Source organism: Cucurbita pepo, chromosome LG12, assembly GCF_002806865.2.
Source record: "Cucurbita pepo subsp. pepo cultivar mu-cu-16 chromosome LG12, ASM280686v2, whole genome shotgun sequence".
Taxonomy (NCBI): domain Eukaryota; kingdom Viridiplantae; phylum Streptophyta; class Magnoliopsida; order Cucurbitales; family Cucurbitaceae; genus Cucurbita; species Cucurbita pepo.
Window position 1 is genome coordinate 8,833,150 of NC_036649.1, and position 18,220 is coordinate 8,851,369.

The 18,220-nt window shown below is 36.9% G+C and overlaps 3 protein-coding genes across 4 annotated transcripts; 2 read left to right on the forward strand and 1 right to left on the reverse strand.

Moving 5' to 3' along the window:
- The first annotated feature begins 3,773 nt into the window (after positions 1–3,773).
- LOC111807775 (palmitoyl-monogalactosyldiacylglycerol delta-7 desaturase, chloroplastic-like) lies at positions 3,774–5,433 on the forward strand. The gene is made up of 5 exons (XM_023693642.1): positions 3,774–4,043; positions 4,114–4,254; positions 4,321–4,461; positions 4,555–4,661; positions 5,220–5,433. Exons 1-5 carry the CDS (start codon positions 3,774–3,776, stop codon positions 5,431–5,433), a joined length of 873 nt encoding a protein of 290 aa, XP_023549410.1.
- Positions 5,434–9,037: 3,604 nt separating this feature from the next.
- Positions 9,038–13,573, forward strand: LOC111807235 (transcription factor PIF1-like). Of its 2 annotated transcripts, none has more exons than XM_023692870.1 (9): positions 9,038–9,376; positions 9,443–9,566; positions 9,644–10,415; positions 10,624–10,722; positions 10,839–10,904; positions 10,995–11,060; positions 12,345–12,776; positions 12,867–12,945; positions 13,077–13,573. In XM_023692870.1, the coding sequence occupies exons 2-9, from the start codon at positions 9,460–9,462 to the stop codon at positions 13,079–13,081; spliced, it is 1,626 nt and encodes a 541-aa protein (XP_023548638.1). In that variant the 5' UTR covers positions 9,038–9,376; positions 9,443–9,459; the 3' UTR covers positions 13,082–13,573. The 2 variants fall into 2 exon arrangements, with proteins under 2 accessions (XP_023548638.1, XP_023548639.1); XM_023692871.1 differs by having other exon boundaries at positions 9,453–9,566.
- A 2,214-nt stretch (positions 13,574–15,787) lies between these two features.
- On the reverse strand, positions 15,788–16,195 carry LOC111807776 (S-protein homolog 74-like). Its single transcript, XM_023693643.1, has one exon. It carries the CDS (start codon positions 16,193–16,195, stop codon positions 15,788–15,790), a length of 408 nt encoding a protein of 135 aa, XP_023549411.1.
- Positions 16,196–18,220: the final 2,025 nt, after the last annotated feature.

Below are 18,220 nucleotides of genomic sequence, written 5' to 3' on the forward strand. Positions count from 1 at the left end.
ATGTGTTGCAAAATCAATATTATATCCATGTATGAACTTATTGTATCATACCGTTTCGATTAAAATAAGACATTTATACTTGTGTTGTTACTGTATTCATTGTCACTGTGTTCGTCATTTATACGATCAACTCAGGTTTGTTACCCATATACATGAACGTGTCATTTTAAAGTGGAAGAACGAAAATATGCAATTTCAAAAAATAATTACACTTTGTACATAGTACCCCACTTGAATCAAATTTGAAAATAATGTACTGAGCGTACCGAGTTCGCAATAAACGAAAGAAAATGTCTATGAAAAATCTAGAGTAATGTGTTTGAAGTTGTGAGATCTCACGTCCGTTGTAGAGGGGAACGAAACATTCCTTACAAGGGTGTGGAAACCTCTCCTAACACACGCGTTTTAGAACCGTAAGCAACACGTAATCACATACATGTGGATACCCAAATGCTGACTTGGCATTTCCTTCACTTGCCACCTATTTAATCCCACCCCTCTCCCTCCCCTCTGTCTGGGAACTCCAACTGCAGCACTATTTTTTTTAATAATATTTAATTAATTTTAAAAAAAAGTCGTACATGAAATATATTTATTTTAGTTATTTTATTACGTTAAAAAATATATTTAATTTATTCAACATTCAATATTATCTATAAATTTTTAATTTTATATTATAGTTTATTAATTAACTTTTTAGGATTTAATCTTAAATTAAATAAGTTTAAACGAAAATAATAGACTTATAGTATTTCGGTTGGGGAGGAGAATGAACCCTTCTTTATAATAGGGTGGAAACTTCTCACTAACACACGTATTTTAAAAATGGTATTAGAGTCAAACATTAGACGACGAGTCCCAAAGGAAGTAGATTTGGTGGGGTTTCACATCGATTGAAGAAAGGAATGAGTGTCAACAAAAACGCTGGATCCCGAAGGGGGGTGGATTGTGAGATCACACGTTTTAAAAACATTGAGAGAAAGTTTGACAAGAAAACCTCTCCCTAGCAAACACGTATTAATAAATACTCAACTATATGAAATTAATTAAGAATGATGCATGTTTGTCAGACAACAACTAAAACAATTAATGATTAAAATCTTCGATGTTGTTTATCCCACTTTCTGAAACCATAGATCGACTCAGGTTTGTTACCCATATACATGAAGGTGTCACTTTGAAGCAAAAGAATGAAAATATGCCAGTGATATGATCAAAGTTGTGAGACCTCACGTCGGTTGTGGGGCTGACGACGATACGTAACGAGTTAAAGCAGACAATGTATTCTAATAGTGGACTTGTTCCATGCAATTAACGGTCCCTCTAATCACGACTAGTTCAAATCGTCGAGGTATGAATAATATTAATTTCAACAACTTGTTCTTGATATTAATAGCTCATATTTAATTATTTAGGTTGGTATAATTTAATTCTTCATATCCATTATCAATCTATTCTTGATATTAAAATAAATTTGGGTGTTCGAAATTGTCATTGTCAATTTCTTCATTAGTTTTTTTTTTTTTTGGAATTTATTTGCATGAATTATTGATTATTTGTAAAAAGTGGGTAAATTTGTTTAATCAGGTTTACATTATAATAAAATTCTAATTTAGTTTAATAAAACCCTGCAAGGTAGGAAGCTGCACCATGTCCGCCGTCGCAAGGTTGCGAGCGTCGTTGTCGGAAGGTACTGCCGACGTGGGTCTTGAGCGTCGTGGTCGCTACTCGAGAAATGTTGGCCACCTGTGGTTAGAGGGATCGTCGCCGTACGTCTTGGTTTGTGGGTTTGCTCCGCCGCTACCAGAAAAGGCATACGACAAAGAAATAATAGAAAAGTGTTCTGTCTCTCCACTCACGAAAGAAAAATAGTTTGACTGAGATTTTTTGCCTTTTACCATTCAACGTCGGTTGCCAATGCTGCAAATCACGTCGTGGAGGAGGTGGGTCGACCATAGCCTACGTGAGGTCCATCGCCGTCGTTTCGAGGCTACCTGCTTCCAAATTTGTTTATTATCTATGTTACAACCTGTTACATTGTTTTTCGGATAGGACCTCTAACATGTCAGGTAAAATATTTGTTAAAGTAACTTAAAGGAAGTGTCTGTATTTAGTTGTCTGAGTTCTGTGGTAATATTGAATTAGGACATTATAATTTTTTTTTTTTTAATGATTATAGATTAATATGTGTTTGTTTGTAATCTTTTAATATATTTTATGTAAGATTGTATTGAATAATAATGAATTGTGGATAAATAAAAAATTTTATAACAACTCGACAACCTAACCTTAGGTTGGTTGCAAAAATTTTCGGGTTGAATTGGGTTACCAATCTAACCAACCTAATCTTTTGGTTGGTCCAAAAAATTCCCTCAACCCAACCCAATCCAAACCATGTACATCCTCGTTAGCACGAAGAATAGGGGACATACCCTATTTTGCTAATGGAGATAAATATCTCTCGCTCCCTCCTCAATTCTAGGCTCGCTCGAAGGAGGTCACCATAGGACCTCAGTCCCACAGATTAAACGAACATCTCTACCTTTGGTAGATGGTATATATTTTTGTCCATTGAACTAACCTTAATATTTTGATAGAAATTGATATTGCGGTCATATGACGTAGATATCGGTCATATTTCATGGTTTGTAGTAAACATCGTCCGTCATCTAGGATGTATTTTTCGATAGTGATCCTACTATCGGGGTGAGAACCTAAAATTTGGTATGGATTCTAATTCTTTACTAATTCTCGAGATGTGCATAGTTTCATAAACATCACATTCATGCACACGAAACTTACTAAAAAAAAATCAATTTATACTTCCTAACCTTCGTCCTGTATGCATCATTTTTATTGAGTATCACTTTCACATACCAACCCTACATACATCATTTTTGTGCATTGATGAAAGTTCAAGAACATGACAAATATAATCAATTTATCTTCTAAACGCTATTTAAAGAGAATTAAATAGATTATGAGTAAAGTCTATACATATCTAACACGATAGCGATTGAATTTATAATTTAACCCAAGAGAAGAAATGAGTGCATACGTTAGTGAATCAGAAATCAACTGTAATGACCCAGATCCATCGCTAGCAGATATTGTCCTCTTTCGGCCTCCCCTTCTGTGCTTTCCCTCAAGGCTTTAAAATGCGTCTGCTAGGGGAAGGTTTCCACATCTAAAGGGTGGTTTGTTCTCCTCCCCAACCAATTGGGACATCACAATGCCCAAAGAGAACAATATCTGCTAGCGGTGGATTTGGGTCATTACAAATGGTATCAGAGTCAGTCACCGGACGATGTGTCGGCCTTCTCGCTGTTTCCCGAAGGGGGGTAGACACGAGGCGGTGTGCCAGTAAGGACTCTGGGCCCCAAAGCGGGGTGGATTTGGGGGCGGTCCCACATCGATTGAATAAATGAACGAGTGCCAGCGAGGACGCTGGGCCCCGAAGGGAGGTGGATTGGGATGTCCCACATTGGTTGGGGAGGAGAACAAACCACCCTTAATAAGGGTGTGGAAACATTCCCCTAGGAGAGGAAGCCCAAAGAGGACAATATCTGCTAGCTGTGGATCTGGGTCGTTACATCAACGTGGGTAATAAATAAGGGAGAACGTTCAACCAAATTTAGCTCGAAATTGGTAAGGGTGTATAAACTAAAATTGTAACTTTATATTAATGTTCTTCACAAGTATAAATACACGTACGCCATAGATGAAGCCTCAACAATAGCTGCAAGAACAAGAACAAAAAAGAGGCAAAGAACATGGTGAAATCTCCTCCAATGCTGTTTACGAGGAAAAGGTGGACGAAGCTGGATACAAATAATGCTTCATACATTCTCCTTTTGCATCTACTTTGTATATTGGCACCCTTCTATTTCACTTGGACTTGTTTCTTTCTTGCTATGATATTAGGAAATCTAACCGGCATGGCTATTAGTGTTTCGTATCATAGAAATCTTACACATCGGGCTTTCAAACTGCCTAAATGGCTAGAGTATTCACTTGCTTATTGTGCCGCTCATACAATTCAGGTTCAACATTGCCAACCTGTACGTCATATTCTATTTATATTGTGTTTCGTAACCATTTGTTTTTTTTTAGGGTGATCCGATCGATTGGGTGAGTACACACAGATGTCATCATCTATATGTAGATACGGAACGAGATCCACATAGTCCTATATACGGATTCTGGTTTAGTCAAATGATGTGGTTTTTCGATTCTTATAACTTGACTAAAAAAGTGTGTCCGAACTATTTTAAGAACTTTAAAAAGGTGGAAAGAAACAAGTTTATGTTCTTTATTAAGTATGCAAATCCAGACAATGTCAGAGACTTGGAGAAACAATGGTTCTATAGGTTTATGCATAAAACCTATTGGCTTCATCCATTGGCTCTTTCAGTGTTGCTGTTTGCTATTGGAGGAGTTCCTTATGTCATATGGGGAATGGTATGATTAATCTAAGCATGGTTTGATTATGATTATAAGTATTGATTAACCTCCAAATTGATTAGGGTTTTGTGTTGATTGAACTATTCGTAGTGCGTGAGGTTCGTAGTGAGCTTGCATGTAACATCTATGGTCAATTCGGTCTGCCATATTTGGGGAAAGCAACCATGGAATACGGGTGATTTATCTAAGAACAATTGGTAATTTTCTTCTCTCTTTTTTTACTATTTGCACTTGAAGAACTTTTTTATGAGATCCCGCGTCGGTTGGAGAGGAGAACGAAACATTCTTCTATGTGGATGTAAAAACCCCTCTCTAGCAGATACGTTTTAAAATTTTTGAAGAAAAGTGTGAGATCCCACATTGGTTGGGAGGAAACAAAACATCTTCCAAGCAAATGAGTTTTAAAAACCTTGAAAGGAAAGAAAGCCGAAAGAGGATAATATCTGCTAGTGATGGACTTGGATCATTACAAATAATATCAAAGCCGGACACTAGGGGATTTGGTGGGGTCCCACATCGATTGGAGAAAGGAATGAGTGTCAGCGAAGGACACTCGACTCCAACGAAGGTGGATTGTGAGATCCCACGTTGGGTAGAGAGGAGAACAAAACATTGTTTATACGTTGGATCCTGAAGGGGGTGGATTGTGAGATCCCACATCGAGTTAGTAGGAGAACAACAAGTATAAAGAGTACAATATCTGTTAGCGGTGGGTTTGAGTCGTTACATCTGATCAAATTCGTACGTTTTTTCAGGATGGTAGCTTTGATAACGTTTGGAGAAGGATGGCACAACAACCACCACGCCTTCGAGTATTCAGCGAGGCATGGGCATGAATGGTGGGAGATTGATTTTGGTTGGTATTTCATTAAGTTTCTTCAAGCCATTGGGTTAGCCACCTGCGTCAAATTACCCTCTCAAACCCAGAAGCTGGCTGCCTTAAACAAATCAAAACCTAGCCTTTCTTAACCCTATGACTCGTTAAGAACACCTATATCGATCTATGAACTTATTATACCGTACCCGTCTCGAATAAGATGAGACATCTATACTTATGTTCTTGTTATGTTCGTGGTTTTTAAATCACTAAAATAAATCGAAGTTCTTCCCATGTTTGACAACAACAACTAAAACAATTAATGATTAATAACTTTAACGAAAATCACCAATAATATTTCGTTATGTAACGACCCGACTTTTTAAAACCCTAGATCGACTCACGTTTATTATTCATATACATGAAGATGTCATTTTAAAGTAGAAGAACGAAAATATGCAACTCGTAATGAGTCAAAACAAACAATATCTAGTGAGCTTGAGTTGTTTAGAAATACAAATAAAAATACGATAATAGTCTTCCAATGCAACTAACAAGCACTTTGATCATGATCTATGTGCCTGCATTCGCAACAAAATATCACAAAATCGAGAGACTTATAAACTATTTAAAATTAGTCAACCAGTCTGTCTCCCATATTTTAGTGTTAGAAGTTTGTTGATTTATTAAAATCAATTATAGTTCGAACCTCTATAATTAATTTTAAAAATATATTTTTATTTACTTAAAATAATTAAGTTGAGTCTAAAAAATGTCTCGCGACCACAGTCATAAATATAATAAAATAAAATTGAAATATATATTTAATTTTGAGAAAAAAGAGAGCGCAGAGTCTGAATTAAAAGTACAAAAGGGAGACAGTTCCTTTGCCCCCAAAAAGTTCCCCAAAAAAAGCCAAATAGGCAACACGTAATCACGTACACGTGGATACCCAAATGCTGACTTGGCATTTCCTTCACTTGCCACCTATTTAATCCCTCCCCTTTGTCTGGGAACTCCAACTGCAGCACTATTTTTTTTAAATATTTAATTAATTAAAAAAAAAAGTCGTACATGAAATATATTTATTTTAGTTATTTTATTACGTTAAATAATATATTTAATTTATTGAACATTCAATATTATCTATAAATTTTTAATATTTGATTTTATTAATTAACTTTTTAGCATTTAATCTTAAATTAAATATTTCGAGTTGGAAAAAATAATTATAATATTTTTTTTGAATCACTAAAAATAAAAAAAGATGACAAAGCAAGTTTGAAGTTTCGGTCCAATCAGGAGACGAAACGTGTGTTGAGATGACACGTGGTAAGCTTAATCTTTCCTCTAAATATATATTCCTTCCGCCACTAGAATAGCAACACGTGTCACATGGCTTAATTTTATTTTTTATTAAAAAAAAAAAGATGATCATAAGAGATGCTACAAACAAGAGGGACAAAACAATATGTAGAGAAGGGGAAAAATGTGAGAAACAACCAAATGTATCGACCCACCATCGACAATCATTCGACAACAATATCTTTCTCATATTACCTCGCTCACCAACCTCTCGTGACCTTAATTTTCTTAATAAAATAGAGACGTCACTACATGCATGACATGTCTATTATACGTGAATTTTTTTTTTATTATTATTATAAACGATGTCATGAATTTTAATGAAATAAAAAAAAAAAATTCAAGTTGGGTCGGATTGGGTTCTTGGATATATGATAGCATAAAACGTAACGTAGTATATGTTATTCAATTATAAAACACGACACGTACATGGGTCATGAAGTATACATCCATCGAAGCGAAGTTCCTCCTAAACCGAATGATTGAGGCTTTAGAATTCCAAATCAACATGAAAAGATGGATTGGACTTTGGAGGTCCACTTAAGAGTATGGTTAGGGAACATGATCCATAAAAGGCTTCATAGGCTCGAAGCCATAAGTTATGGCTCCGGTAAATAATAACCATTAATTCTTTTAAACATTTTTTTTTATTATTATATCTTGAGAATCATTCTCATTCATACATAGTCATTTTCAATCACGAGAGCTTGTGCTCAAAATAGACAATATCATATCATTGTGGAGATCTGAGATTCCTAACATGGTATCAGAGCCATTTGTGAGCCTCGAAGGTTTAGTCAAAAGTGACTAAAATGTCGCTTTGTTCGAGGGCTCCAGAGAAAGGGGTCGAGCCTCCATATATATATATTTATTGTAAATCATTAATTATTGTAATAAGTGCAATGGCATATTTGAAAATGATAGGGTATATAAGCTTATGTATTTTGTCTACTTATACTCCTAATTTTGTGGCCACCAATTTCCAATGAAAAAATATATTTATTTTTTAAAATAAAAAAATTATCTCTTTAATTAAAAAAAAATTAAAATTTATCTATTTTGGTCCACTCAAATTAGTGGGAGAAATAGTTGTCATTTCCCCTCATAATTGGCGCGTGTTTAATACGCTCCTAGAAATGACGTGGGATAAGGAGAGCCTTTTCTTTTCGCTTTTATTTTTAATTTGCTGACATGGAGGCATGTTTATTGGTTCTTAATTAATCCTTTTAGTGACGGTTTACCGTTAATTGTCCGTTTCCAATTAAACGCACCACGTGGCATTCTCAATCTTTAAATTTTTTTTAATTAACACCTGCTAATCTTCATAATTAGCGAATTTAAATACGCACAAATTCCTAGGTTTAGTCGGTCTAGGTTGAACCTACTAGCGAGTATAGCGACAAGGCGAGTTTCGATACGTAATTTCTAGTGACGAATGCTTCATCCTTACGACAAAACTGGTAATAATGCTGAGAGATCTCGAGCACAAGTCGTGAAGATAAGGCTCGAGATACGATAACAATTTTCAAATCCTATCGATCCACGGAGAAGATAAATGTAAATAAATTTGACTTAGGCCAATTAAAATTTGAGATAAATCAATAAAAATCTATACGAACGCCAATGGTGTACGAACAAGCTTATTTTCCTATCTCTAATTAATGAGACGAAACCCTAGAAAATGACATTTTGTCTTTTATTTATGCGAGAACGACATATTGATGAAGAACTTCATATTAGACATGAAACTATTCACAACAATAAAGATGATGCACGTAACAGCCTAAACCCACTGCTAGTAGATATTGTCATCTTTCGGGTTTCCCCTCAAGGTTTTTAAAACGTGTTTGTTAGGAAGAAATTTTCACACCCTTATAAATAATGCTCTGTTCCCATCTTCAACCGACATGGGATCTCACATTGCATGACTTGATATTTCAAGGCTATCATCAGGTGTGATTTCAACTTTCGATTTAATTTTCAAATTTCTCTCTCTTGAAGCGTCGGTGTGTAACAAAATTTTCCTATCGCGATCCAACTTTTACGCACTTTATTGAATTTATGTGTACTATTGACATTATCTATGCAGAAAACAGGTACGATTGTTGTTTATGAACTCACTCGTCATGTCAGAAACTCCAAATAGATAGAAGTTTGAATTGACGACTATCCATCCCAAGTCAACGTTATGTTGGGACCTTAACTGTTTCATAGTTAGTTATAGTTTTTCTGGAATTTAAATATTAAAATTGTAAGATGTCTGGTTTAAATAATGAAAATAAAATGATTAAATAAAAATTTATTATTAAAAAAGAAGTTAAAAAAATATAAAAAATTAGGAGGGTAAAAAGGGAAAAAGGAAGGAAAAAAACATAAACATCGGGAAAGAGAGAGGGCATTGGATAGAGGTCGTCTTCCCTACCCTTTTTTATTCCCATTTTTACAAACGCTTTCCTTATCTCTGGCTTTCCGCCATTGTTGCTGCCGGAGGAGGACCAGCCGCCTTCCCCATTCTTCCTCAACCCTAATTCATCATAATCCATCTCCTCAAATACCTGTTAAGATAAGATTCCATTTCTATCCACAATTTTTCTAGAAGTTTCTTTTCACATACGCCATTGTTGTGCTCACTTCGAAGCTTACTGTTGAGGAGGAGTTTGGTTTTGGATATCATCTAATCTCTTATTTTCATGGTGTTCATCCATGGCGGATTGTTCTTTTCTTTTTTCTGTGAGTGGCTCTTTCTTCTTCGGTTTCTTCTCAGTCGATTGAAGGTTGAAGTTTCTGTGATTTTAGTTTTCACCAGGTAATTGATGGTTGGAAGATTGAGGATGAACCATTGCGTTCCTGATTTTGAAATGGCCGACGATTTCTCTCTTCCGACATTCTCTAATTTAACCAGGCCGAGAAAATCGTCTCTGTAAGCGTTGTTTGAAGATTTATTTGTTGATTTGTTTTTTATTTTGTTTTTATGGACTGAGAGTTTGAAATTCGTAGGCCGGATGATGACGTGGTGGAGCTGCTATGGCAGAACGGTCAAGTGGTGACACATAGCCAGAACCAGAGGTCGGTCCGTAAATCTCCGCCGTCCAAATTCGATGGTTCGATTCCGCAAGATCAGGCGGCGGTGAGAGAGATCCGGCCGTCGGCTCATTTGGAGGAACCTCATGAACTCTTTATGCAAGAAGATGAAATGGCCGCTTGGCTTAACTATCCTCTCGTTGAGGATCATAATTTCTGCTCCGACCTCCTCTTCCCTGCCATCTCTGTTCCTCTTTGCGCCAATCCTCAACCGGAGCTCCGACCGTCTACAACAGCGACGGTCACTCTCACACCGCGGCCACCGATTCCTCCTAGCCGGATTCCTGAAGCGCAGACTTCTATGCAGTTCTCGAGGAACAAAGCAACGGGCGAATCGGAGCCATTGAATTCGAAGGTCATGGTGCGGGAATCGACGATGGTTGATTCTTGTGACACGCCGTCTGTGGGGCCGGAGTCTAGGGCTTCGGAGATGGTGAGGAGGAAGCTTGTGGAGGTGGTGAGTTGTGGTGATGTGCGGTACGAGACCGCTCGCGGCAACGGTGGAATCGGAGGTTCGTCGGTCGGTGGCGATGGCATTGGGGAGAAAGAGATGACGACTTGTGAAATAACTGTCACTTCGTCTCCCGGCGACTCTAGCGCCAGCGCCGAGCCCCCTTGTCCGAAACTTGCTGCCGATGACCGGAAGCGAAAGGGAAGAGCTCTCGATGACACGGAGTGCCAAAGCGATGTAAACAAAACTCTTATCCTTTTCAAAGACTGTTACACTTCATCAGTATTTTAACGAAAAATCACTATGATCATATGAAACAGAATTGCATCAAATCAAACTGTTTGAAATGCGTGGTTGAACAGTGGCCATTGAAAGCTCCACAGATAATTGCTGAATGTATTGTTTTGCAGTTCTTGGGTGATTTGCTAATGTTCTTTTTCATTAGGATGTTGACTACGAATCTGCTGATCTGAAGAAGCAAATGCAGGGGTCGACATCGACCAAGCGATCTCGTGCTGCCGAGGTTCACAACCTCTCGGAGAGGGTGCGCGATTGAGTTTATTAGTACTATTGTATGCTTGTGATCAAGCAAATGTTTCCTTTTTGGTAGTGTTGTTTTCCTCTTGGATGTGAAGTGAAATATTGCAATTCTACTTGCAGAGACGTCGGGATCGGATAAACGAGAAGATGAAGGCGTTACAGGAACTCATACCTCGATGCAACAAGGTTGGTTGCTTAGCTTCGTTGTGGTTTTCAGTTGAATGTTTCTTTCTTTCCAATGTGCAAACTTATGTTGAGTTCCCTATTGATTTTCAGACTGATAAGGCTTCGATGTTGGATGAAGCGATTGAGTACTTGAAGACTCTTCAGTTGCAAGTGCAGGTACATGCTTTGAGTTCTTCCTTAGGGATATAAGTATAAGCTTAACTTTGGTACAAGGAAATGTATGAATCAGAAATGTCTCCTATTTAGATCAATAAAACTGTAATGGCCCCATTGTCCTCTTTGGACTTCCCCTCGAGGTTTTTAAAACGTGTTTTCTAGGGAGAGGTTTCTACACCCTTGTAAAGAATGTTTAATATTTAGTTCTCCTCCACCTGATGTGAGATCTCACAACCACAAAGTCCTAGTGCCCTTGTAAAGAATGCTTAGTTCTCCTCCCCAGTCGATCTCACAATCCACTTCCCTTTGGGGCCAGCGTCCCAGTGCCCTTATGAAAAATGTTTCATTATCCTCTCTAGCCGATGTGGGATCTCACAATTCACCTCCCTTCGGGGCCCATCGTCCCAGTGCCCTTATAAAGAATGCTTCGTTCTCCTTCCCATTCGATGTGGGATCTTACAATCCACTTCCCTTTGGGGCCCAGCGTCCCAGTGCCCTTACGAAAAATGTTTCGTTATCCTCCCCAGCTGATGTGGGATCTCACAATCCACCCTCTTTCAGGGTCCGGCGTCCCAGTGCCCTTATAAAGAATGTTTTGTTCTCTTCCCTAGCCGATGTGGGATCTCACAATTCACCCCCCCCCCCCCGGGGCCTAGTGTCCTAGTGCCCTTAGAAAGAATGTTTCGTTCTCCTCCCCAACCGATGTGGGATCTCACAACCCACTCCCTTCGGGGCCCAGCGTTCTAATGCCCTTATAAAGAATGTTTCGTTCTTCTCCTCAGCCAATGTGGGATCTCACAATCCATCCCCTTCGGGGCCCAACATTCTTGCTAGCACACCGCCTTGTGTCCACCCCCTTTCGGGGCTCAGTCTCCTCACTGGCACATCGCTCGGTGTTTGACTTTGATACCATTTGTAATGGCCTAAGCCCACTGCTAGCAGATATTGTCCTCTTTGTACTTTTCCTTTCGGGTTTTCCCTCTAGGTTTTTAAAACGCGTCTGATAGGGAGAAGTTTCTACACCCTTATAAGGATGCTTCGTTTCCCACTCCAACGAATGTGGGATCCCACAGAGGGATGGTAGAGCGAATAATAAATAAAACATATTCGCAGCGATTCTGCCTGCTGCATTTCAACGTCTCAGATTGGTAGATGTTCATTGTGACTTCTCTGCATATACATATACAACAAGCATATTAGTAAACATTATTGTCAATGTTTAGCACTTAAACATTATAAGCTGATGCATCTTGATAACTTTAGCAATGACTGTTTATAACCCAGATGATGTCGATGGGATGCGGAATGATGCCGATGATGTTCCCGGGCGTTCAGCAATACTTGCCACAGCCAATGGGGATGGGAATGGGGATGGGGATGGGGATGGGAATGGGAATGGAAATGGGCATGAATAGACCAATGATGCAATTTCATAATCTCCTTGCTGGTTCAAACTTGCCAATGCAAGCTGGAGCGGCCGCAGCAGCAGCAGCAGCTCATATGGGCCCGAGATTCCCTCTCCCTCCCTTTGCAACGTCTCCTGTTCCCGACAGCGATCCATCTCGAGCTCAAGCGACGAATAATCAACTCAATCCAATGGCTAACTCAGTTGGAACACAAAATGCAACCCCACCTTCAGTTTCGGGTTTTCCCGATTCATATCAGCAGTTTCTTAGCTCGAACCAGATGCCGTTCCATATGACACAGCCTCTGCAGGTACTTTTTCGCATGTTACCTTCATTCTGTATTGAAATTCAGCGTGTTAGATTATCAACCTTGCAAATTGGAACCTTAAACCTTTTACAGAATCATCAGCCAGTTCAGCCGAATACGATCCGGCCAGGTACGAGTCAGGTTCCTGAAAACCACGAAAATCATCAATCAGGTAAACTTCTTCATATATCTTTTCGGAGTTCAAAATACTCATTGGTTGTATGATTCTTTGTCCATAGATTAATTGCACTTCAAAATAAGTTCGGTTGACATCGTTATTTACTCGTCTTTCACATATTGTAGGTTAATATTTTGAATGCATGGACTCAAGAAACACACTTTCTGGGCAAGTTTTGGTGCATGTTAGAGCGTCGAAAGCTTTGAACATGCCCGTCCGCTGCTTGCTAATACGATATATATTCGCAAATAACATGTAACAACCAACCACGTCCCTGTAAATAAAAATCTATACCCCTTTTGCATTTTGGATCTTGTTTTGATCATTCATGGCATCCTAGTCCTTTTCCTGACTTTGTGATTCTGTTAGATTGTGATAGAAAGAAAGTAGAGAATTTCTTTTTACACGAAACTATTGTGTTGCATTTGGTCGGGGTCGGGTCCAGGATGCTGATGCTGATGCTGATAGATCCAACTTGACATGGTTGTTGTCGTCGTCGTCGTCGTCGTTGAAGTATTCCAAACTCGAGAGGCATTTCCATGTTTCTTCCTGGACCATGGTTCCCACTGCATGATATTCAAGATTCTTTTCCTCCATCATAATAGAACTTGTTTCATAGCCATTTCCACTTGCATTTGGAATATGAACTCTGAACTTGTTTCACACTGAATTTTTCAATGTTGTCTGAAAGTGGAAGATGAGCAAATTCACTGTAAAGATTAGGTCTTCTGTAGGAGATGAAAGTGTGAACTAGGGTCATTTTTGGTATATTTACATTTTTTGTTCTTTGGGAATAGTTTTTGGTATGGAACCATTGAAGGTGACATTTTTCAGATGCAATAAAAATTCTTAACTTTTTATTTATTTATTATTATTCCAATGATATTATTTTCAGCGTTTTAAATGATTTGATTAATCCTCCTTGTTTAGTTGAACTATGTTCAAATTGGTGTGATTAATCCTCCTTTAGTTGAATTATGCTCAAATTGGTGTGATTAACTTCTCTATCTAGTTCAAGCGCAAATTGGTTTCTTTTACTATTTTTGTTAAAGGTAATTATTTTTTTGTGGAAAATGTAGGAATAATTAGAAAGTATATACTTATTTTTTTATTTTTATATATAAAAAAAAATAAAATAAAGAGGAATAAAGTGAACGAACTATTCTTTTTGGTTTATTACTAATTTGCCCTTACGTGTAGAATAGTTTTTCTTGTTGGTCCCCCATTTCCTATGTGTTATGGGGCATATGTATAAGATTAAAATTTAAAAGGGATGGGTTAGCAAAACGTCTAGCCCATTCTTCGATAGAAGTTTTTACGGGATTTCTATCTATCAAATTTTGACTTCTGATTTCAGCTATCGAATAATCAAAGTCCTCTACTCGGATAATGCATACAAAAAAGCTGGCCAACAGTTAATCACTAAATCGATGAGAGATTTTTATACTTAATTTCTTTTTCTGCTATTTCTCATCTATTTCTTTTTAGTTATTCACTGGAGCAAGTAGGATCTGGATTCGGTTCACGTAGAAATGGACTTATTAGCTCAAGTACACGTAAAATACTAAAGGGCATTATTCATGTTCAAGAAAGTTTCAACAATACAATTGTAATTGAATGTACGGGGTTAAGTTATTTCTTGGTCCTCCGCGGGTACTCGTGGATTCCAAGGTCTAAGAAGAGGGACACCATTTACGGCTCAAACAACAATATAAAAAAAAAGCTAATCGAGTCGTAGCTAATGAATTTAGTGTATTTATTAGGTCGACTTTCTAGACTTGTATCATACTTAACCGATCTAAAAATTTTATTCCAATTCTTATCAAAACTCGTGTTTTCTTACTTTAATCTCTATTATTTAAAACACGAGCGACCAAATTGAAACAATTCCGACCGATAAACACCAAATAAAATAAAAAAAACAAACAAAAATGGATTAAAACTAATATTCAATTCAAGCTTCCCATGTGTAACTAAGTTCATCAATCCCCTTGGCAAAGTTCTTAATGTAAATGCCATCATCTTTGGCGATCCAAACGCAGTTCTTCCACCCACATTTCTCAAACAACCGGGCATCATGCCAAAACACCTTAAAAGCTGCCTCAACGCCGCCGCCACCTCCGCCGCCTTTCTGAAGGCGGCACCAGAAGAGTGTGGTGTGGAAGAAATTGGCCTCAAAACTCCACGAGAAATCGGCGGTCGGAGGGAGTGTGTGGAGGCCGAGATCATCGTCCTGTGATTGGCAATGAACCGACATCGCTACCGCCCCGTTTAAGCCATTGGTGACGGTCACGTGCCAACGGATAAAGGCAGGGAAGACACTCCCTTTGGTCTCCGAACACAGAGATGGAGACAAGGATTGTGAGAAAAGAAGAAGAAGAAGAAGAAATGAAGGAATAATTTTGAATTTGGCCATTTCTTTTTCTTTTAGTTCTTTTGGGTAATTGGGTTTTTAATTTTTATAGTGATAAATCTACGGGATTTATCGCGTGATTCGTCATTGAATATTCGAGTCCCCGACAATAATTAATTTTTAAAATTTTAATTTATGAGATTTTATTGAGGATCTTTAACATCAAATTTCAAGATGATGGTTACATTCAAATGATTAAAGAATTTCAGAAACTCGAAAAAAAAAAAAAAAAAAAATTAAAAGTCAAAATCTAACCCTAGAAGGGTATTTTGGTCATTTTAATGTCCTTACGTAAGTTTTCATTTTTCTTGTTAAATAGTTATCAAATATGTGATACAAAAAAAACGAACCATGAGCAAGCGTTCAAATTATTCACTTTATTTTGCTGTATTTTATTTGTTGTTCGTAGAATAAAGTGAATGACTAAAAGATCCATTTGTGAATCAACTCGTCATTATTAGCAGGAAAGTTAAACAGGTAAATTCCATCATCTTTAGCTATCCATAAACAAGTTCCTTGAGTTCCATTTCTGCACCTCTCACGGAGCCATGTATTCTTCGACTCAGGCCAAAAGGTTTCAAAAGCGACATACGCATCTGGCCTCTCTAATCTGCACCAAAAAAGGGTTGTTCCCCAAAAGTTTACCTTAAAGTTCCATTGGAATTCATCTCCACGATTAGGCAAATGGTGAATCCCCAAATCATCGTCTTTGGACTGGCAATGCACTGTCAACGGAAGAGTGCTTAGACCATTAGCAACATGAACGTGATACCTTGAAGGTTTCGGTTGATATATAATTCCCGGAACCTGAGCCCCAACAAAAGCCACCATGCCCAACAACAAAACAACCACGTTCTTAATCATTTTCTTTATATATTTTTTTTTTGTTCATCTATGTATTGATATTATGTGAATATAAATATACATCACAAACATAAATTAAGGAAAATGAATCAGCTATCTAATTTTGCATTATGAAAATTTCATGATATTAATTAGATACAAATTTATTATTTGATTTATAGTAATGTTCAAAACTTACCTAAGTTACGAATTTTTATCGATATTTAAATAGAAAATACAGACAACGGTTAAATATATGGTAAAAAGGTTTGCATGATATACCATAATATGTTCTTATCCATTTTGAATTTTTTTTTGGGTTGATTTTGAATCAACAGAAGTACAGTTCGGAGAAATGAAACGTAAGATATTATCTGTTTAGCCTGTTATGTATCTCATGATTTTAAAACGTGAACCAAATATCTCTACTATTTCAATGAGTTGTTTATCGAATCATTGCAATTGATGTTCGAGCCCGAAGAGAAGGAAGAGATCTTCGTAATGGGTTTTTTATATAAAGAATCAAACCTATTTAAATGTTCCTGCTATTCTACATTTCCTTGAAAACGGTGCTCAACTCATATTTTAAAGCAAGTTTTTACAAAACTTCACCTTAGTTGTAAAATATATATGTATGTAAAAAAAAAAAAAAAAAAAATCGACTAGGGTTACCTATTCTTTATTCAACTTCAAATGTTGTGTACTTTTTATGTGTTCATGAATAGCTCAAGAACAAAATGAATTAATAATAAAGATACATTTTCATGTGTTCATGAATAACTCAAGAACAAAATGAACTAATAATAAAGAATCGGTTCTTTATCTTGTAATGATCCAAGTATGAACCAATTCTTCAGTATTAGCTGCATTGTTTCTCAAGTTCCTAATTTCCATCTTGGCATCTATCACGAAGCCATGAGCTATTCTTCTCAGGCGATATATGCATTCGGCTTATCCATTCTGCACCAAAACAGAGTTGTTTTCCAATAATATATGCATTCGGCTTATCCATTCTGCACCAAAACAGAGTTGTTTTCCAATAATTAAGCCTCTTCTCAGACTCAACCTTGCAGTGCACCATCATATCGGAGATTCTTAGATCGTTAATCAAATGAATGTAATACTTGGAAATTAATGGTTGTATATTGATCTTCTCAGACTCAACCTTGGGCTGAGCCACGACCAAACCCACTTTCACGAGCAACAATGCAGCCACACTTCTTATCATTTTCGAACTAAATTTTTGTTGGATCTATCTATTAATGTTGGAGCTGAGATAAATATATAGAAAAAAAAAAAATAAAGAAATGAGTTTAAGAAAATAAATTATGAAACTAATTTTGGGGCATGGAAGATAATTTCATGGTAATAATTTTCATCCCAATAATAAGTTCAATTTATTTTTTCAATATCAATATTTCAACCTCCTAATTTTCTAGTTTTAATTTAAAAACGATATTAATTTTTTCAATATCAATATTTCACTACCTAATTTTCTAGTTTTAATTTAAAAACGGTATTACAATATAAGTACAAGTCCGTTTTGTCGGGTTACATATCTTTATCTTATGATTTTAAAACGTGAACCAGACCTGATTTCAATTTTTTTTTTTTTTTTTTAAAAAAAAAAAAAAAAAAAAAACGAACCATCAACAAGAGTTACCCAACTTATCTTTTTATTCACCTTCAACCTTGGTATACATTTTCATTTGTTCATGAGCATAAATAACTCAAGAACAAAATAAATTAATAAAGGTTGTTCATCACATATTGATCCAAGTATGAACCAATTCATCCGTATTAGCTGAATTGTGTCTCAAGTAAATTCCATCATCTTTAAACTTCCAGGTACAAGTTCCTACATCTCCATCTTGGCATCTATTACGAAGCCATCTGTGGTGTATTTCTGTCCAAAAACATTCGAAAGAGATGTATGCATTCTGCTTTTCCACTCTGCACCAAAAGAGGGTTGATTGCCAAACATTAATCTTAAAACTAAAATGGTAATCATCT